The sequence below is a fragment of the Cricetulus griseus genome, chromosome 2 (assembly GCF_003668045.3).
Source record: "Cricetulus griseus strain 17A/GY chromosome 2, alternate assembly CriGri-PICRH-1.0, whole genome shotgun sequence".
Classification (NCBI taxonomy): domain Eukaryota; kingdom Metazoa; phylum Chordata; class Mammalia; order Rodentia; family Cricetidae; genus Cricetulus; species Cricetulus griseus.
Genome location: NC_048595.1, coordinates 417,660,180 through 417,682,323, shown reverse-complemented (window position 1 = coordinate 417,682,323; position 22,144 = coordinate 417,660,180). Strand labels below are relative to the sequence as shown.

Sequence of the window (22,144 nt, the reverse complement as noted above, 5' to 3'; positions counted from 1 at the left end):
GCTTATAGCCATTTACCTCTTGTTTCTACGTAAATGAAAGGTAATGAATGCAAATGACCTTACCAATGAAAACAGTTTCACTTCAACAGAACGGTATTATACAGATTGACTGCTATGAACACAGGGGAAAAGAACCAAGACCTGAGACTCACAGTCTCAATTGTTTAAGGCTTCCTACTGGGCTCATAAACCTTTTAGTAAAATATTATCCCAAAGGAAGAGAATCTTGGATCCCTAAGCCTGCTTAGCAATTTCACAATTACTTCATTTTATCACTAGATAAATAATATAAATGAGAAACTAAGGGTTATTAACTAAACACAACCAGAGATAGCCTTTTTAAAGTAAAAAAACAAAAACAAAACAAAACAAAACAAAAAAACGGAAACACAACAGAAAACAGAGAAAGTCCAAAAAAAAAAAAAAAAAAAGAAAACAGAGAAAGTCTAGTGAAAGCTAAGGGTTGGGGGATGAGTTAGATGGTAGCCCACAGATTCAAAATGACCCAGCTACAGATCAGATTTCCCAGGCAAACACTGGGAAGGAAAGGTGTTCCAAACTTAAAACTTGATTTTTTTAAAAAAGAAAATCCTTGCTTTCAGAATACTAAATTAACAAATATGTTAACTCATAATTTTAGGGGGAAGATGGTATGCTTAAATTTTACGAATTGGCTCTCAGAGCTGAAATACACCAGTCGACCCTTACTTTCCCTTCAACTCTTACATAAGGTAGCTACAATAAATTACAGGAAGACATTTCCTTCCTCTCTCATATAATGTGATGCTAGATCAATATTTGTTAATTTTTAAAATTAGAACTACCACATGAAAGATGAGTAACAATTTGGAAACTCTCCTACGTTTGTTGTGGTATAATTCTTCTCTGTAGAAGGGAGAGAATTAGGTGGCCCACTGTGCACATATTAGCAGGGGAACAAAAAAAATATCCTGCAGATGCTTCAAGCACGTATTCCAGGCAGGCAGATGATGGGCCTTAATCAGCGCTGAGAAAGAATAATTATCTGCAGATTCTTAACAGACAAGCACTCTTAACACAAAGCAACCGAGAGGAGGGTGGGGAAGTGCCTTTCTCAGAGACCTCTCTCGCCGGCTTCTGATGATCTGAGCCCTGGCACACTGAAAAGATGTGTAAAGATGCACCTGGTCCCTTATTGTGAGCCTGAACAGGGTTTTATCTCTTTAAATTCAGAATCAACCTGTTTGTAAATCTGTTGAGCGGGGACTGATGGAGTGACTCTTAAGTGGGCAGCATTTTACAGGGCAAAATTGGGATTTTTTTTTCCCTTGGACCTTTGGAAGTTCACGATGAAGCTTTTTTCCATACTCATGGGTTTGTTATGCAACTGCTTTTGTTCATTAATTCTCTCATTGATATTCATTCATTATCTACAAATGTCTCTTTTACTCTTAGGCTTTGTGCTGTATGTACAATGCCATACCTGAATTTTCTCGTATGACCCTGACCATGGCACTCTCAAAGCTCCCAGCTGATAACACAGTCCTGGTTTTGGTGAGCTTGACTTTGTCTCCTTGCTGTCTGACACACTTGTCCTTCTTTCTAGTGTACAGTTTGATCACGCTCATTACTTTAGTACCTTTGCATGTATGTGCTGTCTGTAGGCTTATTTATTTTTAACCTTGCTGGTCCTTAAAAAGTACAACTTTTAGTAAGTGTATAATATTATGATGCAAACTATAAATTTTCTCCTTTTTTTGAAAGAAAAAATAAAGACTGTTTAGCAAGTAGAATTCCTGCACAGATAAGTCAGACTTCACACATACAGAATTCTGCTCCTTTTGAAACTGCATGTCCCTTTCTTAGAGTTTCCAAAGCAGGAAGATGCAGCATTTCACCTATGTGATTCCAGTGAGCCAGCAGGAGCTAAGAGCCTCTACCCCTTGCCACTTCAACGGCTGTAGGTAGCAAAGCTGTCGGCAGCAAATCCATCACCGGTGCCCTCTAGACTATAGTTCTTCCTGCAGGGGTTTACTTTACAAAACTGAAAGGTTAGAAATAAGCACTAAATAAACCCCTTTATTTTGCAGAATGTAATATTGATATTAGAAAAATATTCTATCTTGCTGAAAATTCCAATGTGTTAGACACAAAATCAGATCTCCTCTTTTCCATGAAATAAAAAAAGTTCAATTTTAGTCTACTGGGATACATGTTTGGAAGGACATGGAATAAGTTATTTCATGGCAAATATTTCAGCTGAATAAAATGGGATACACTTGCAATATCAGCTTCAGGGGGATTGTGGGTTTAAGGCCATCCAGAATTACATAGCAAAATCATGTCTAAAAACAAAAGAAAGAAGAAGGAAAAAAAGAGCAAATACTGCAATTCATGCTATCAACAAAAATACAGAGGCTTTTCTGGATTTACATAAGATAAAGCCATAGTTACTAAAATATTTTTAAAAGATGGTAAAAACCTTAAGCTTTGTTGAGTCTGTGGTTAATAAGAAAGTGCCTGACAAATAATTATACATAACACTTCGTACTCACATATGAGAATCCTTCAATGATTTGAACTACAAAATCAAAGGTTTGTCATATGAAAGCCACCTAAAGGCTATATGCAAAAGCTACAATAAATAGTATCTAGTATGTTGAAAACATTTAGAAGTCACTGTTCTCGAAATTCTAAACTCTAATGATAGATCTCGGTTCTTCAGAGCCATAATAAGCACTGCTGGCAAGTAATGGATCCCCTAATGGGCTTAATCGCTGCCAGGCTATCGTCATTCCTTCTTCTTATAATGCACAAAGAACTAGCAGAAGGGCTTAGCATTCTGCCTTAAATGCCGCAGTAGCAGAAAAGGCACTGAGGTTAAGCTCGTGTGATCACATTTTATTTAATTATCTCTTAACACTGATAATTATTTTTCCCGTTTGCGAAGCAGCAGGTCTGGAAGAATTGCCGTTAAGGTCCTTTCTATCTCTAATTTTAATTTTCTATCTCTATCTTTTAACGAAGACCACGGTCTTCATTACAGGGTCTGACCCAACCTTCCTTCCTAGGAATACTATCCCTGCCCATATAAGTCAGTGAAAGTGATATAGCCCACTTTTCTTCTCTTTTCTCTTGTCATAGTGATGGCGTGGTAGCCATCAAGTGAGAAAAATCTATCATAGTCCACAATATGCACTTAGCAAAGTGGATACAAATGAATAAAAATGAATGGGCATGGCTCTCCTTCTAGAAGGTAGAAACAACCCCCGTCCCTGTGTGTGTGTGTGTGTGTGTGTGTGTGTGTGTGTGTGTGTGTGTTCACGTGTACATGCAAATACGGGTGTGCATGAAGAGTGAGTACATGTATGTAGAGGCTAGAAGTTTGCAGCAGGATCTTCCTCAGTCACTTCTCCACCTTAGTTTTTGAGGCAGGGTCTCTCATTGAACCTGACATTCACCATAGCTCTTCTAGAGCAGAACTCAGGTCTTCAGGCTAGCACTTTCCCACAGAGCCATCTCCTCAGTCCCTGGAAACTCTTTCAAACCAAACTGGAGGACATTCTATTCTTGCATGACAAAGAGAAATAATTCCTTTCAGTGATCTCCAGAGAAACAAGTTGAAAGAGTAGCTCCAAAGGCTTTCACATATAGAATCAACGGTGTCACAGGGATGGATGATGTGTAATACTAAATAGGTTTTTTTTGTTTTTTTTTTTTTGAAAATCCTTTCCCAGAGGGCTGGAAATAAAGCTCAAAGGTAGAACTTGCTAAGCATGCATTGAGGCCCTGCGTTCCACTGAGAGAGAAGAGAAAGGAGAGGAGAGGAGAGGAGAGGAGAGAGAAAAGGGGTGCAGAAAGAAGGAGAGCAGGGAGGAAAGAAGGAAATCCTAGTCCACATGCCTTCTAGGTATCGAGATTTTTCTCAACTGTCCGTGGTTTGAGATCTGGAAGGAATAACTTAACCACAGTACTGTGGGTCCATCATAGATACCCTTAGAAAGTCAATGACTATACAGTATTCATGTTAAGACTCTACCCAGACCTGATGATCTTCTGGGAATTAATTTTCAAGATATCCAAAATAAATAAGTCCATTTCTGACATTCTCAACTCAGTAGAAAGGGAGCTGTAGAATCTACCTATTCTAATATGGTCTTGATCCAAAGGGCTACAGTGGGTTTCTACCAATCTTTCGTGCCAAGTTCACGATTAAAAAGGCAATATTTTCATTATGCTTCTTAGATTTTTCTCCATTTCAGGAGAATACAATTAAGCAGAGATAGGTAGGTTTTGGATTTGTTTTATTTTCTTTGGGTTTTATGGACAGTCTGATTAGCTAGCCTGTTCTGAAATACTTACGTATCCCAGGCTGGCCTTAAATTTAAGATCCTCCTGCTTCAGCCTCCCAAGTATTGAGATCACAGGCAGATACCACCATGTCTGCCTATAATGCACAGCATGTTCTTGCCACATCTACCTGGAGACATGACTGGCCAGACAGACCATGCTGCTCATTATGTACAGCATCTTGGGAAGGCAGAGCAAGTGCAGCCAAACCCACTGAATGATGAAAAGGGTGATATGGTACGCAGCTGTTGAGGGACGCTTGGCACCTATGCAGAACCAACAGTTGAGAAAGTATGGTATACTGCACAGAGACTTTGACTTCATACAAATGAATATGCATAAGTGGAAAATCAGCACTAAATGCCACTTTCCTTCTTGCTGGTGTATTTTGTCTTGTTGTTTCCTGGCTGCCCTGGAACTTCCTATGTAATAGAGCAGGAGATCTTCAAATTTGAGATGATCCTCCTGCCTCAGCCTCCTGACTCTTGGGATTATGTGGCCATACCACTTCCTTTACATATCCCCAGGGGCAGGGGATGGGATATTTACTGAATATCAACTAGGTTCAGAGCACATGCTCCCTTAAAATACTGGGCAGACAATATGTATTTTTAAGTGGGTGAAGGCCAGGGTCAAGGGCACGCATCTCTCTTTCATTTTCTTTTCACAGAGATTATAAAGACTAAAATTATAAAAATTGACAACAAAGTTGAAGAATGTCTCATTTCTGTTGTTTCTCATTTTACAAAGTTGAAGAATGTCTCATTTCTGTTGTTTCTCATTTTACTAGCATATTCCCTAGAATATTAAGAGATACAAACAGCTAATCAAGCTGCTATTTAAATTTTTATAGATTTATTTATTTTGTTTTATGTGTGTTTTTTGCCTACATGCATATATGTATATCACATGCATGCGTACTCCCAGAGATGTCACAAGAGGGTGCTGGATCCCCTGGAACCAGAGCTGCCATGGAGTATTGGGCACTGAGCCAGATCTTCTGCAAGAACAAGTGTTTTTAACCACTGAACCATCTCTCCAGCCCCCAAATAGAGCTATTATTTAATTGTACTAAAATTGACTACTTTACCTGGACATTTGTTTACAAAACAACTGGTTTTCATTTGTGTTAAATAATGACATTTTTGCTTAACAAAATTATTAGAAATTCTCACTGATTTTGAGCACTTTATAGACAGCTTGCCCCTACGACTTGCTGCCTTCAGTGAGAGGAAAAAAAAAGGAAAACATGTGACCAGAAAGGGATCAGCCTGAATAAACATGCTAATCACCTCTGTGCTGTGGAGCGATGCATAATTTTTACTGTTTTTTTTCATTCCTTTCTTGTATTTCCTAAAATAAATACTTATTTTCTGTAGTAAACATGTATGATTTGAATTACCAAAAAAGGGGGGCTATTTCCTTAAATACAGTAAAGACTGCCACCTCATAAGATGGGACAAAGTCAAACAAAAGCAAGTGCCAGAACAGGCTCCAAAGCTACACAGAGAAACCCTGTCTTGGGTGAGAAAAAATGACAACTGCAAACACTCTCCTCTCTAGAGAGTGACTGTTTGCGCCATGGCTCTAAGTTCGACTTTCCTTAGTGGGAGAGAGGGTAAAGAAACGGCAAACAGAAACAGTTAATAAAGCCCCATCGACTTAACACGTGGACGGAATCTAAAAAAGCTCTGTCGGCGTACAAGAATGCTTAAGTGTCACAGAAGGAAGGAAGAAACACAGGGCATCTTTGAAAGTCATAGCTGCGCTGTGCAGAGGGTCTGGAGGCAGAAGCTCGCTTCTTTTGTCAGGGCTTAAACCTCCGAATCTAACTTCTGAAGGTGGATCCAAAAGTGTTTTGTTCTAGTTTTAAAGTAACAAAAGACTGAATGTAAAAGTGGAGTAGGCTCACGTTTAAAAACAGGGAAAACAGAAATAGACTGTGTGGGTGTGGTAATTATTCTTATAGAATTTTAATATCCTGGGCGTATTAAACAAAGGAATGGAGGGTGTTTTTAACACACCCACTGTTATGGAACAACTCACATACATCCAAACGCGGCTACATCTTTTCAGTAACAGTAGTCTAGGGAGCTTTATCTGCTCTGAGAGGGGCCTGTTTTCCCACACAGACCGCACTGCCATTCACAGAGTTGAAATGAACTTCCATCAAAACAAAGGTGATCAATTCAATGCTAGTCCTATGTGCATTTTCCTGCTTGCCAAGGGGTTGGGGGGGATGGAAGTCAATTTATAGAATACTATTAACAGCACCATTAAAAAAGATGCCAAGGTACAACGCCGTGATCAAATGTCAAAACTGGTACTAGCAATTGTTTGTTTTCTCGGGTACTAGAGACTTGGATGCTACATGAAGCCCATTGTAACTGACAGTTTTTCAAGATCCTTGAGAATCAATGGAGGGGGTGAGAGCGGGGAGAATAATGAGAAAATGACTGTCATATTCGTTTTTACATAGGCAATGCTATAAAATAATGTAACAGAAGCAAGCAAGCTCCCAGTTTGGCCTCTGGTTGCCTAGGTAACGGGTATGTCACCTGACCTCAGGGCCAGAGAATTCTCATTTTCGATATCACATGGTGGCTATGAACTGCCACAGACTCATTATGCTAAATTCTGGTCTCCCTCTTCTCATGGTGGCTGCCTAGAACAAAGCTGCAGACTTTTTAGTTTCCTTTGAAAAATTAAAGCTATCTGAAGAAGTGATTCTTAGACCAAATCAAAAGAATTTTTTTTTAAAATGGGGGAATAAAGGACTACAACTTTCCTCTGGAGAGAATGCTATATTGAGGACCGTAAAAAAAAAAAAAAAAAAAAAAACCTCTTATGTCGGCCCCAAAGACTGCATCTATTCAGAAATGGAACAGTGTGTAAAATAATTAGCTTTGGGGAGAGTGGGGAAAAGTATAAAGTCTAAAGGACAGAGAAGAAACCGGATTAAAGGAAGTCAGTACATTTTTCTTTTCTTAATTCACTTCTAGGCTAAGAGGTAACTTAAATGTGCTCTGGAAAAGGTGATATACACGGAACTGTGCAACTTCCCAGCAAAATGACATATTCTGGTGTGTCTCCTTCCAAAGGCATGGAAGCGTGGCACTGTTGCAGCGGGAGAGTGCAGATGAAAAAAGAGTCTGCAATGGTGTAAAACTGAAATCACACAAACCCTTAGGTCCTTCGTCCTTTGGGGGATTGGGGTTCCGCACTGGATCCCTGATGCTGCAGTCCGTGCCTGCCCAAGTGAAGTCACAGATGCAGGTGGCTTCGTTACTACACACCTGGGAAGGAAAAAGAAGAGAGATGCAATATTATGGACCATCAATGGTAAACACAGTCTAAGAGGCAGGGTGTACAAGGGATCTTTCAAAGTCATTTAGAAGGCTTCTAAACTTTCCCATGGCTTTCAGGACTGGGTTCACTGGTCAAATTACTGAACATGTTTTCTGATAATTATAGAAAAATAATAATTACGATGAAGAAAACTTTTTAAAATGGTCTTATTTATGATTATTTAGATATGTAAATGTCCAATAAGGTAGTTTTTTTTTTTCAAAGCAAAAGTCTCTAGGAACATTCATGAAAAAAATAAATGTTTTATTCAGTAAGTTAACACTTCCAGTGAGCAAACCTCAAGATAAAAGACCAAGAAACACTAGCACACTGCATGTCCTCACCATGCCTAACTCATTCGCTGGCACTTTGCCTGCCCAATAAGCACTGCCCCACCCTCCCTGCCATCTATGGAGTCATCCTTTCCCAGTCAGCAGGCTGAAGCTCTCCATCAAGCAGCAAATGGCATGGGCTTCCAATTTACATGAATCAAATAAAGCCCTCTGCAAACTAGAAAGAAAGGTGCCGAGACCCTTTTATCATTAGAAATGATAAAATCAAATGCCAAAGCTTTTAAATCTGAGATGCTTTGGTATATGATTATGATTAATAAGATTGAACTTTGCTTTTTTAAAAAATGGTGAAAATGAGAGGGGAAAAAAGAAAGCAGAAAAGAGCTTTTTATGTCTCATACTTTTAGAGCAATAACTAAAATGCTTAAAAAGTCTGCCTGGTGATTTTATTTTACATAGCAATTTTGCTGAACACTCATTATGTGTCAAGTTCCTCTGCGAAGAATTTGATGAAAAGCTTCTCATTTACTCCTCACACCAGCACCTAAGGGATGAGAGAGGGTAAGTACCTACCCAGACTCACTGAGATGTCAAGAAGTAGAGCCAGGATTTAAATCCACAGCCCTCTCCAGCCCCTGATCCCATGTTCTTAAGTTGCCAGATAGGATGGCTAACTTCAGTGTTATAATAAACACCTAGGACATGAGTGTGGCAAACATTTGGGGGTGTCTCTGAGTGTGTTTCCAGAAGGATTAGCTGCAGGGAAAAGGCACAACCTGAATGTGGACCACTGTACCATCCCATGGAATAGGGTCCTTGACTGAATAAAAAGGGGGAAGACAGCTAAGTACCTCCACCTTTCCCCGTAATGCTGGACTGTGTCCTTGAACCATGATCCAAACCACCCTCTCCTCTCTGAAGTTGTTTATGTTAGGTATTTTGTCATATCAACAAGCAGAGTGACTAACACACCAGGCCACACAGCCTCCCTGTAAGCCTACTCAGCCAAACGTCATCACGAGAGAAGCTTCCTGGGCCTATCCATACCTTGTTCTACTTGGCATCACCTGCCTATCTCTCTATGCTGGGTTCCTTCTACCTTCATTCCAAAACCTCTCTCTCTCTCTCTCTCTCTCTCTCTCTCTCTCTCTCTCTCTCTCTCTCTCTTTTGTTACTGCCCATTCTTTTTCAAATTTCTTTTCTGTATAAATTTTGAAATGCCTTCATTTTGGTAAACCCAATCTAAAATCACTGTTAAAATCTGGGTATTATTATTATTGTCGTTGTTAAACTTAGGTTTTTTAGGAAAGACAACATTTTCAGACACTTTGGTCACAAAATTAAAGACTCACGCAGGTTTGGATATAGACAGCATCTTTTTCTGGGGGTGGGTGGGTGAAAACAGCCCAAGCATATCTAAACATCTTTAGAAGAATGCCAATCATCTTCGATCCACTCTCCTGACTGTGTGATCTCAGAGGAAAGTCAATCACTAATATGACTTACACTGTTTTGTGCTATTTAAAAAAAATACAGACACAGAATCTATAGGCCCTTAGGAACCATGTCATTTTTCTTCCAACTTCTAAGACGTCGTGATGGCTAATTCATGTGCCAAGTTAACTGGGCAGTGGGGTGCCCAATTGAACATTATTTCTGGATGTGTCTGTGAAAGCATTTCCAGACGAGAGAAAAATCTGAATGCATGAACTCCACAGAGCTGATTGCACTCCCAACAGGGCCTGGGTAAAGCACAAAAGGAGGAGGAAGGGGAATTCAACCTCTTTTCTCTCTTCAGAGTTTGAGCTGCGACGCTTCGTCTAATCTTCGCCAGCCCTAGTACACAGATGCACACCAGCTCTGCCGATTCTCATGTCAACAGACTCAGAACAAATCACACCAATGGCTTCCATAGCTCTCCATTTTATAAACAGCAAAACAGTGGGCATCGACGCTTCCATAATCATGGGAGCTAATTATTCATAATAAATCTTCTTAGAGAGATAGAGGCTAGGTACATAGATTGGTGGGTAGATAGGATATTTATCCTTCTATAGATTATTGACTAACACAGATGTCAAGTATTATCTGGAGAATGTGCTCAACACAAATAACCAATAACGATATGAGAAATAACAAAATAAAACCAAGCTAATTTATAAATAATTATTTTAGCAGGTAAAGGTACGGAGAAAATGATGATAATGGGGCATAGAAACTGTCCACAGCATCAGTAAGAAATGGCTGTATCTGGCTGTCTTGTCACTGTGAATTCAGAATCTCAGATTAAAAAGAGTTAAGCTGTAACACTGCTGTCTACTTACCCCATGGCCCGAACAGACTTTACCCTTGGAGTCAAGTGGGCAGCTGCTCATATTTAGGGCTTGAATCTGTAGGCACTTCCGATCTAAACACATCATGGATGGGCCACATGGAGTCCCATCTTCTACGTAGCCCACATCTGTGTCATCATCTAAAACTACGTGAGCACCACTGAAAGCAGAGAGTGATCCACATGAGCATTAACACCACCACACCTACAACACTGAGGCAGCACAAACAAGACTTCATGAAACAGAAGAGAAGGGTACAGCTAACAGGGGTTTTCCAAGTCTCCTTCTCCTTCCCACCTATCTTTAATAAGCATGCCAGAAAGAAACTACTCTTCATTATCATTATAACACACATCATCAGGAACAACTATTATTGCCAGGAAACATTCTAACTCTTCTGTTGTTTCCAATATTAGGACTAAGTGAAAGGTGTTTGGTAAGAAGACAAGAAGAAAGTATGTCCTTGGTTCTCCAAGGCATTGTGGGGAAAAGGCAGTATGGGAGGGAAATAATGGTTAGCAAAAACATCAAAATAAGGTCTTTGAAAATTGTTATTACCCCAAAGGATTTATCTATCACAATTAAAAAGATAAAGTCAGGCCTGGTCTTCATTACTTCTGTATACTTCTTATGTTCCAAAATTAGGGGAACTTAGAATCGGAATGATAATTAATGATGTAATTACTAACAGAGAACATTGCTGAATGTTTGACAAATATGGCTGTTTGTAATATAGACATATAATGTAACAAGACATGTGAGAATGTATACACTGAAAAATCGTTGTGTACGTAGAAGGTACTAGATACAAAAATACAGATGTATCCCATGGAAGAGCTTTCTGCCTAAGGCCTCGTTAGAATTACCTCAGAGTCATTTAACAGGATGGAAAAATAGCACTTATCTGACCAAGACAGCATTATCCAATTGTGCAAAATTACTCTTAGATAATTTCCAACATTTATTCACTACCATAAAAAAAATGGTTTGGAGTTCTGGGACAGTGAAAATAAAAGGCAGATGCTGTCTACAGGGAGAAAAGAATAAAAGGTATTTTTTGCTGACATTAACACACTATATTTTAATAACTATTTTCTGCCTGTGATTTGGTTCTTGTTAGGTCAATATCTAAACCAAATACACGCAACATAAAATACTGATTCAACTGGACTTACAATAAAAAATAAAACACACAGTATTCAAATAGTGATACATTCCAATGCTCAAAAATTTTAATCAGGGGTAAAATGAATACTGGTTAAGTGTTCCTAATCCAAAATGCTGAACTCAGAAATGTTCCAAAATCTGAAAATTTATGAGTATTGACAGGACGAGTGAAAATGTCCAATTAAAGTACAGTCACACTTAAAATGCAGACACATTGAAAGTACTGGGTAAAAATCACTGCTCAAAAGAAGAAATATAAATGGCCAATAAATATAAGAAAGCTCAATATGATTCAGGGAACTGCAATTCAAACCTACAATAAGATGCCATCTCAATTTACTTAAAGTAACCATCATTTTAAAAAAATCCAAACACTGACTAGAGTAAACAGAAAAAAAAAAGAACTGTAATACACTGAGTAGGCGTGTAAATTAGTACAGTCTTCAAGAGAACAATGTGGGTGTTTCTTTTAAATACTAGATAGTACTACCAAGTGTTTATTGTGCTATTATCACATTGGCCAGGGTATAGAATCAATCAACTCGCCAGCAGGAATGGATATATAGGAGATATGGTGTGTGCATCACAGATTATCACTTAGCCACAAGGAAGAATAAAATCCTATCATTTTCAGAATATTTGTGAACTGAGTTGCACACAGAAAGATAGGCACAATACACCATCTCACACATGTATAAACTTAAAAGTTTGCTGAACAGGAGAATAGTGAAGAGTAGGGAGGTTGAGAGTATGTAGTGTGGGTGTACAGAATTAATTCATGCTGTACCCTTGTGCGGAGGTATTTCAGGAAACTTTGTTAATATACACAGTTACTATGCTAATCAAAGAGACACACAAATGTTTTTAAATTTCCTTCAGTCTGTGTGTACAGGGTATAACTGAAACATAAGTCAAATCCATACATAGTCTTGGATCCCATCCTTATGCTCCACCATTAGGTACATGCAAATGTTCTAAAACCTGAGGACTTCTAATCTCGAGCTTAGGCGGTATGGGGCATAACTTGTAACATAATTGTGGTCTGGAAAAAGGTCTCACTACTGATAACTACTTCATTTTTGGGCAAGTGTGATTTACAAATCAATACACTACTTTTTAAAAGTCATTTTCCATATAAAAAGAAAACAGGAAACTGGAAAATCTTAAATCTTTGGTGTTTTCAGATTCTGCTTGGTTGAAATCTGTGATTATCAAACTCTCCTCTCCTGACTTCTATGTTACCTGCAGTCAATGACTCGGCCTTGATGGTAGAAGGACGTCGGGATGATCTCTCCTTGAAGTTGACCAATCCTTGGTGCTCGAGTAAGATTGGTGCACAGTAAAAATCCACAGAACACGTCACTGCAAGGGTTTCAGAGGCAGAAGACAGGGAGAATCCAGCTCAACAACCCACAACTCTCACTGAACATACATTCATTTTTACCATAGTCTGGTTCTGGCTCAGAACTAAGCAAGCAATCTACTATGGCGCCTTATCTCCCATCCTAAAATTTCTCAATATTCTCTTCACTGCAGAATAAAAGCACTCAGACCCTACGAGTTAACTATGACACTCCTTGCCTAAGGGACCAGAGCTTCACTCACAAAGTACGCACCCTTGAAAGAAAGGCCAGAAAGAAGCCAGTAGCAGCACTCCTGTCCCCTACATCCTCTGTCCTATGCACCCCCTCCCCTCCACTCTAGGACTGAGAACAGCACAGCCCGCTCAGAAATGGATGTGAGGAAAGGCCAGATCACACTTGCTGGAAGGGTTGGACCCCCCGGATGATCTGCCTTTGAATATGTGATGTTTTCATCCACTTGCAGCCACGAATTCACTAGTATAAGAATTTAAAAGCCAACACAGTAAGGATCACACAGCAGAAGGGCAGGTATTCATCCGGATCTTTGATGGCGTTATTAGATGACTCACCTGTCATGAGAACACCTCTACCTCCAGCCTAGCTGTTCAATAAACAATGACTCATACAAGATGACGGCAAAGAGGTGAAGTGTCACATCACTAAAAAGGAAATCTGCATGGAAATGAGCTAAATTCCACTTGGAACTAGAGAAATGCAAATTAAAACCATGACAAGATAGCAGTCCACACACTCCAGAACTGACAAAAGGGGAAAAAAAGAAAGAAAGAAAAGAAAAGAAATTATGGCGAGATCAAGTGTTGGTGAGAATAGCACACATCATGGGAGGGTTTCCTAGAGCACAACCCTTTTTAGGGAATGATTTGATGTCATCTGATGACAATTCAAATATGTATCCCTGTGACCTGGCAGTTGTTTTGCTAAGTACATGCCCTAGGGAGATAGACACAATATACACTAGGTCACATATAAAAGAATATCCACGGCATTATAGCTTGTTTTATGTTTTTTTTCTTCTTTTCACATGTATCTATGTTTTATTTTTAACAGAATACATTTTATTAATCTTGTGACAGTTTCATACAGGTATATACTGCAGCCACAACTCCCTATTTTTTTTTTTTTGTTGTTCTCTTGGTGTTTGCATCAGCCTGGGAGTGCAATTGCTTTGCCCCCAGGGTGTCCACTCACTGTTTGCTGCATTGGATCCATCGGTCTCCATCCTTGCCACAGTTACCCTTCTCAGTGCCTTCCGTGTTCAGCTTTTCATAGCAGAACTTGTCTGACCCTGCAGCCTCTATCAGAGATGGATGAGAGAAGAAAACACATTTTACTTCTCTGGGCTACTCACACTCAGTGGGGTGCCACAAAGTGTCCATTAACTGCTTCTCTGAAACGGGGTCAAAAGGGGCTCTAGGGGCTCTTGATTGCCAATTCCTATGGTGGAAACTTACTTGCAAGGGCTGATTTCAAGCTATGGGTATGTCATTCACTGGCTTATCAAAATCTCCAAAATTCAGCTGCTTTTATAAGCTACTCCAAAAAATGCTCCAGATATGAGAACTCTCTAGCCATATCTTGCTGGTGGGCTTGAAGGAGACCACCAAGAAAAATCACTAGCAGCAATAACACACCACCACCACACAGTAAATAAGTATGTACTCTTAATCCTATTTTATTTTAGTGTGTGGCGGCGGCGGCGGCGGGGGGGGGGGGTGTAGTTGTCTGTCCATGTGCAAACAGTGTCGCATGAGGCCAGAAGAGGGCATCAGATCCCCTGGAAATGGAATTACTGACAATTGTTAGCTACCGTGTTGTTGGAAATGGAAATGGAACCTGAAACTTCTGGAAGAGCAGTTAGTGCTCTTAACCACTGAGCCATCTCTCCAACCTTCTTAATCTTGTTTTATGTTAATATTCAGGGATTAATTTAAAAGCCTCAGTCCACTGAGGTTGTTAGGTTCTTTGTTTTTTGTTTGTCTGTTTTAAGACAGATTCTCACCCTTTTGACCCAGCTAGCCTAGAACTCATTACTTAGTCCAAGCTGGACATTAACTACTGGTAATCCTCCTGTTTCAACTTCCCAAATGCTGGATTACAGGCACGAACCACCATGCTTGACTCTGCTGAGATTTTATATCAACACTTGAGGTTCGATATTTAGATTTTAAGAAGACACTATGTTCTTCTTATCTTTGCCTAAAAGAAGCACTGAATGGAAATCTTTCACGGGAACGACACCTGTCAAACCCTGGAACCCTTGCATGACCTCTTTTGTGTATTTTCCTTTGTATCAGAAGCCCCAGCCTCAGGCAGCTAGGGAGTGTCTTTTCTCAGCCTTCCTGTTAGTTTTTATCAACTTGACACAACTACAGTCACCTCAAAAGAGGAAAGCTCAATTGAAAAACTGTCTCCATCAGACTAGCCCCTGAGCAAGTCTCGAGTGGGGCCATTTTCTTCATCAATGCTTGATGTGGGAGGGCCCAGCCCACTATGGGTAGTGTCACCCCTGGCCAGGTGGTTCTGGGTTGTATAAGAAATCAGCCTGAACCAGTATTAAGGAGCAAGCAAGTAAGCAGCACTCTTCCATGGTCTCTGCTTCTGTTCCTTCCTCCAGGAAGGAGGCCTTGAATCCTGCCTCAACTTCCCTCAGTGATGAAAGTACAAGCCAAATAAATCTTTTCCTCCCCAAAGTCGTTTTTCTCAGTGCTTTTTGTTTTGTTTTGTTTTGTTTTAATCAGAAAGCAAAGTAGGGCAATTCCTATGTGACCCTTATGAACAAGTTGTGAGTCACTGTAATGCCAGGCAGTAGATGTGTGTATTAACATTTAGGCAGTGTGTCAGAGATTTGTTACCATGGTCTTGTCTGCACCCAGGGAAACTTCTGCATGTCATCTCTTTAACTGAGACAGTGAATGACAAAAAGAAAAAGAAAAAAAAAAAGTCTACTCCTCTCCCAAGGTAAAACCAGCAAGGTACAAAGTAAGCCAAGCAATTATGTAAGTGGTCAGACAGTGACTATGACCATGACACTTGACCCTGTTGTCACAGGTAGATGCAACATCCCATAAATAACACCCAAGGTCAATGAAGGACACTTTGGTTACCATGACAGGATGTCACTTGGATATCTGTCTTCCATAGTTTTTGTCTTTATCCTTATTTATCGCCATCATCCTTATTTGAGGTACACTGAGAATTGAACCCAAAGCCTTTCCTGCATTCTACCACTGAGTTATACATCCAGGCCTGTGCACAGTTTTCGTAATATGTCTTAATTTTTTTTCTTTCACGTCACTCCATGCTGTGTGTATCTCTGTCACAGACTGGAAGAGGGGAGACATGGAGAAGAAACTGTGTATGGCCATCAGGCAGGAAGATGCAACCTACTTGTTCCCCAGATGTACTGACACTGGTTGTCCCTTGTCTTGCACTCCCCATTGTAGCAGCGACCCTGAGAGAAAGAGCACATATGTTGTGAGTCACAGGTCACCAAGGCCATTTTCCCCCAAATCCTGACTTATAAAGTCCCCTTTTGGTAAATTACAGAACGTTCTCTTCAAGAACCCATCCTCGTATATTTTCACAGTGACCAATAAGAAATATCAACATTTTAAAAGAAGTGTAAGATCCACCACATAAAAATTTAGAAGCTCTGGGCACACTTAACAGCACAGCTCTTTAAATGTAAAATAATTATGGAAGCTTAAATTTTTACGGGGAACAAAAATTGTAGCATTCTGCAAATGATACCAAACTGACTTTTAGCCTTTCTTATATGTGAATGACTTGAGAAAAGTCTTATAAAAGATTGATATTGTTTTTGCTAAATAAAGAGGTAAAATTATTTAAGGATGGTCACAACCCAGGAAAGTAGAGGCCTAGCTTCAGCAACCATTATGTTCTTTTTTCCTTTCCTTTAATCTGGACAATCTGTCACTGATTAAACATATGCAACACTGTGAATGAAACAAAGCTGATGTAACCCAGCACCCCACTGCAATTTACTTCAGCAAACTCCCTTCTAAAATTACACTTATCAAAAGGAGGGAAAGAAATTACACTAATCCATTCTAAATTACACTGAGATCTCACTTATGGCCCATACCTGATTTTGATTGCAGGCATAGCCATCTTGTTTATGGAGATTTGGTGGACACTGAAAAATATTATCTTTTTAGTTGATGTTCAACATATAAAATGCCTTCAAAAAATGCACTTAATATAAAAATGAGAGGGAAAGTAAATATATAATTAGGAACATTTAGAAAACCACATATAACTCCATTAATAGGTCATTTAATTTAATTCTATCATTGCTAAAATGAAGAAAGTCCATGCAGTTAACTCTTTTTCTATTTCTCTGTTTACCAGGAGATGGACTATATAACAGATAGTGTTCATTTGTCAAGGAGCTACAAGCAGAAGGGACATAAATGGGCTGTGAGGGGTATGAGTAAGCTTGCGGTGTAGGAGTGGACACATTAAGAACTAATTTGCAAGACCTTTCGAAGCTCCTTGTAAATGTCAAATCTGCATGTGACATGGTGACATGTGCCTATGGGACAATTTGCAGAAGCAGAAGAAGCAGTCATGAACCACAATGCAATCAATGTAAGTGCTGTACCACTGTGACATCTGTGACCTCTCAAACCATAAACTTGAATTAGAATAAAATATGAGGAAAAAGAAGTTTTTGTGTTTTTTTTTTGTCTTAGACAAACCATCACACCATTTTTAAATGAACTTCATTTTCCCCAGCAGCTATCCAGAATAAGTAAAATTACACGTTTTACACAGTTAGGGGAGTGAGGGAAAGGTCAGGTGCCACAATGTTGGAAGAGAGTACAGGACAAGGAGTAAGAAACAGAGTGACATGCATTGAGGTCCTTCCTCATTTCCTGTTTTCTCAGCAAATGGCTTTTCAACCTAACAGTGGCTCAGGCCTCAAAACAGTCTCCATCCTTCTTCATCTGCACCCCCATTTGTCTTTTTGTCTGACACACACCATCCTGTATGACTGCAAATCCTCAGAACCACATCAAACACCAACTCTTCCTCTGCTTCTACCATTAATCCCGGGTCTGGTCAACCACCATTGGAACCTGGACTGTAACCTGCAACCCATGCCTTCCTGCTTGAACCCTGGTTCTCTTGTACTGTTCCCAGAGAGATCTCTTAAAACATAAATACCAAATCATGTTGGTCCCCTGCTCAAAAGTTCTGAAAAGCTCCCAAGTTCCATGTGATCTGCTCCTCCCATCCACAGCCCATTATCTCCCTGACCTCATTTCCAACTCTCTCAATAGTCAATGTGGCTCCGTATGATAGGCCTGCCAGGCATGCTGCCAGCCCATGGCCTGACTACTGCAGGGCTCACTCCATCTTCTCTTCAGGGGTTTTGCTCAACTACTACCCTCCCAAGGAGCCTTCTCTAACCGTGTTCTTTAAAGTGGCAGTGCCCTCCCATGCTGCATTCTCCGTTCCCCATTTCCTACATTTTTCTTCTCCACCAGACCTACCACCAACTGACAATCCATGTATTTCCCCTGCTTGCTCACTTTTGTTCCCACAATTACATGGGCTCCATGCAGGCAGGATTTGCTGTTTGGTTTCCTGATGCACAAAGCAACACTGGGATGTGGTGGGTGCTCAATTACTATTAGCTGACTAAGAAAATGAATGGATCACCCATACTGGTAAAAATGGAGTTCTTTTATGCTGCACACATGGGGCTGTGCATTAAGCTCGTCACAGAAAGATGAAGGACTCATGCGGCATTCTTCGGGAACGCTGTCACACTGCAGGACACCTTGCAGTAAAATGTCAGTTCTATGTCTTCCTAAAAGCCGGAGCTCCTTACAGTGTCATTCACCGTAGCTTTTCACTCTGCCTGGTGCTGAGTATCTCAGGGATACATTGATTGACACTAAAACAAACTTTGCAAAAAGCAGAGATCCCTACGGCCTCTTCCGTCTCTCTGAGTTCCCTCAGAATACAGCCATTATCTCATTAATCAGCTATCATAAATTATTCACTTACCCTAAAACCAGTACAATCACACTAAATAGAAATGAGGAGGGGTAAAGGCATTCCTAGAATAAGCATGTCGGTTTTTTTGTGATGTCTTGAGAAGGAAAGGAAAAAAAAAAAACTGGAAGATTGCTTTACTGACAAAAAAAAAAAAGAAAAAAAAAATAGCCCTCATTATAAACTGTCACAGCTACCAGTGAGACGACTTTCTAATCAATCTGTTTTTAGTTTAGGCTAAGCAAAGCCAGTTGTTAGACAGGTGATCTGAATGAGAATGGCCCCCATGGGTACATATATTTGAATACTTGGTCCCCAGTTGGTAAAACTGTTTGGCTCTTTTGTAAGTTGTTTTAGTCAAGGCATTTATTTGTCACAGAATAGAAAAGCAACTGAGACACTTGGAATCCCAACAGTCAGGGGCAGTGATGGAAGGATCATGGCCAGCCTGGGCTGCAAAATAAGACCATGCCTCAAAAATAAATAAATTAATTAATTTGTTACATTGTTAAGGCTAGTAGCTCATCACTGAAATGTTCATCAGGGAACTTCGGGCCTTCTGACATCCTCTAAGGGTGTTCAGAACAGGAGTAAATCTGGGCACTTTGCTCTGGAAGTAAAGCCCCTGGTTCTCCTGGGATGCCATGCAGGAAAACTGACCTGAGGCAGTTTCAATGGTGCTTCTTTTAAATTGCAGAATACCCCCTACTAATTACTAGTGCTTGCAGAGACCATTTCCACAGCTTTCAGATATCTTTGTTATGTATTGTTTGCCAAGGATTTCTTTCAACTGCTCAAGTATTGATTATTCTGTCATAAACTGTGCAAAAAAAAAAAAAAAAAAGTTCAACACAGCTCTAAACGAGGTGTCTCCCCATCAAATCCCTCCCCTCAGAGCTCAGGGAACTCAACAGAAGAGAGGGCAGAGGAGTGGGAGAGAAAGGGGCTAGAGAACACCAAGAGAACAAGGCCCTCTAAAACAATTGAGCAAGCTCCTATGAACTCAGTGTCTGAAGCAGCAAGCTCAGGGCCAGCATGGGTGTGCACGAGGTCTGCTGTGTACAGGCTATAGCTTTCACTTTAGCACGGTTACAGGGCTCCTAAATGTGTGAAGGAGTAGGTCTCTGATACTTGTGCCTTCTCTTGGAGGTATTTTTATTTTTCTATTGCCTTGGCTTGTCCAACTTTGATATGATGGTTTTTGTTTTATCTTATTATATTTTATTTTGGTATGTTTTGAAATAAAGAAAAAAAGAGCTCAGAGATACCAGTAAATACTAATATAAAAATTAACTAAAAACATGAAGTAAAAAAGATAAGGGCATAATACAGCCATGTAGACACACTGGACACAGAGATTCTATTTTCATAAAAACTCTGAATATCAACAAATTCAAAATTCATTGTCTCTTACAAAATAGAAAAAATATTATGGGTTTTATGTCCTTCTACTTCAGCTACCTCATTTGGTTTATTCTGATGATCAGATTTTAAAATTACTAATAAAATAGCATTCTATCTAATGTGCCACTGAAAGATTAATTTAACAGTACAATTTTCATCAAAGGTATATGAGGTAAAAAGAAAAACAATTGCATTTCTTAGACAGTAAAATAGGTTGAGCAAAGAGGCCCTATTTCATTTTACTTTTGTAAGTGTGCCATGTATGAGCACATGTGTTTTTGGGGTGTGTGTGTACAGACGTGAGAGGTGTGTGTTTGTGAGTTCTGTGTAGGTGTGTGTGTGGGGGGGTGGGAGGTGTGTGTGTGTGTGTGTGTGTGTGTGTGTATGTGATGTGTAAGTGTGGGAGTGTGTGTGTGGTATGTGTGTATATATGTGTGGTGTGTGTGTGTGTGCAGATGTGAGAGGTGTGTGTTTGTGTGTTCTGTGTAGGTGTGTGTGTGTGTGTGTAGGTGTGGGAGGTGTGTGTTGTACATGTGTGTGTGGTGTGTAAGCGTGAGTGTATGGTATGTATGTATATATGTGTGGGGTGTGTGTTTGTGTGTTCTGTGTAGATGTGTGTGTGTGTGTGTGTGTGTGTAGGTGTGGAGGTGTGTGTGTTGTGGTGTGTGTGTGTGTGTGTAGGTGTGGGAGGTGTGTGTATTGTGGTGTGTAAGTGTGAGTGTGGTGTGTGTGTGTGTGTGTGTGTGTAGGTGTGGGAGGTGTGTGTATTGTGGTGTGTAAGTGTGAGTGTGGTGTGTGTGTGTGTGTGTGTGTGTGTGTGTGTGTGTTCACACCCAGCTCCATGTGTATCTGTGGAGATCAGAGGTTGACACTGGGTACCCTCTTATCACTCTCCACACCTATGCTTTTTGAGACAGGGACTCTCACTGGACCTGGAACTCATCAATTAACTAAACTAAGCTGCTCAGGGATTCTCCTTCCTCTGCCTCCTTCGCTGAGGTTGCAGGCGTGTGCCACTGCATCTGGCTTTCATGGGGATGCTGGGGATCCTCAGGCCCTCAGGCCCTTAGGTTTCCACAGGATGCACTTAATCCACTAAACCACTCCCCAGCCCAACAGCCTCATTTTAAAAGCCTGAATTCCAGTGAACTCCATAGCAATTCAGGAATTAAAGAGTGAAATGGAAACCTATACTTCTAAAAAGACTGAACATGAGAGCCAAGGGCATATATTGAAGTTATGAAAAATAATTATATTCCATAAAACTAACAGCTCAGTCAAATTGTATGCCAGGGTTGCTAGACTTGTGAAAGACAGAATCCACAATTCTTGGGCTCTGTCATTACACTATAGAGAAATATTGCAAAGGAATCTGCTTACATATTTAAATATGAGGGACAGATGTGCAAAAAGGACACACATACAAATAAACAGGACAGATTTCCATGTGCTGTATCATTAACAGAGCCATGGGGGAAGCGCTGTCTAGAGACTAATTAGCATATTTTCTTTCTCTCTTCTCATATTCCCTTTGAGCAAATAGAACTCAGTCCAGGGTCAACCACTGTGCTTTCCCACTACTGGACTGGTTGACTGAGAAGCTGGTGAAGAATGATTAGACACTCTGAACCAGAAAGTGCAACGTGGATGGGGAGCAAGCACACTCCACTGCTTTGCCAGGCTATCCACTACGGAAGGGCCTGCCTCTGCAGGGAAGTCATAGTGAAACCAACTGTGTCAGTAACCTGTTGCTACCATTTCTTCTATTAAAAGACACATGTGGCCCTTGTATTAAGTTATGGCTATAACTCAAGTTGGTCCATTTTTATGGTGTGATCTTTTGACTTCAAACTATATT

At 40.1% G+C, this 22,144-nt stretch overlaps 1 protein-coding gene across 5 annotated transcripts in view; it reads right to left on the bottom strand.

The window, feature by feature from the left end:
- Positions 1-22,144, bottom strand: part of Adam23 (ADAM metallopeptidase domain 23) — a 155,628-nt gene that overhangs the window by 15,613 nt on the left and 117,871 nt on the right. For 4 of the 5 annotated variants that reach the window (XM_027397059.2, XM_027397056.2, XM_027397057.2 and 1 more), the window contains exons 19-24: positions 16,961-17,011; positions 16,243-16,306; positions 14,044-14,149; positions 12,713-12,832; positions 10,295-10,463; positions 7,514-7,625 (exon numbers count right to left, since the gene is read on the bottom strand). In XM_027397059.2, coding sequence (XP_027252860.1) covers positions 7,514-7,625; positions 10,295-10,463; positions 12,713-12,832; positions 14,044-14,149; positions 16,243-16,306; positions 16,961-17,011 — 622 coding nt within the window. Of the gene's footprint in view, positions 1-3,546; positions 5,330-7,513; positions 7,626-10,294; positions 10,464-12,712; positions 12,833-14,043; positions 14,150-16,242; positions 16,307-16,960; positions 17,012-22,144 lie in introns of those variants that run through there. The other variant, XM_027397060.2, reaches the window with a different exon arrangement.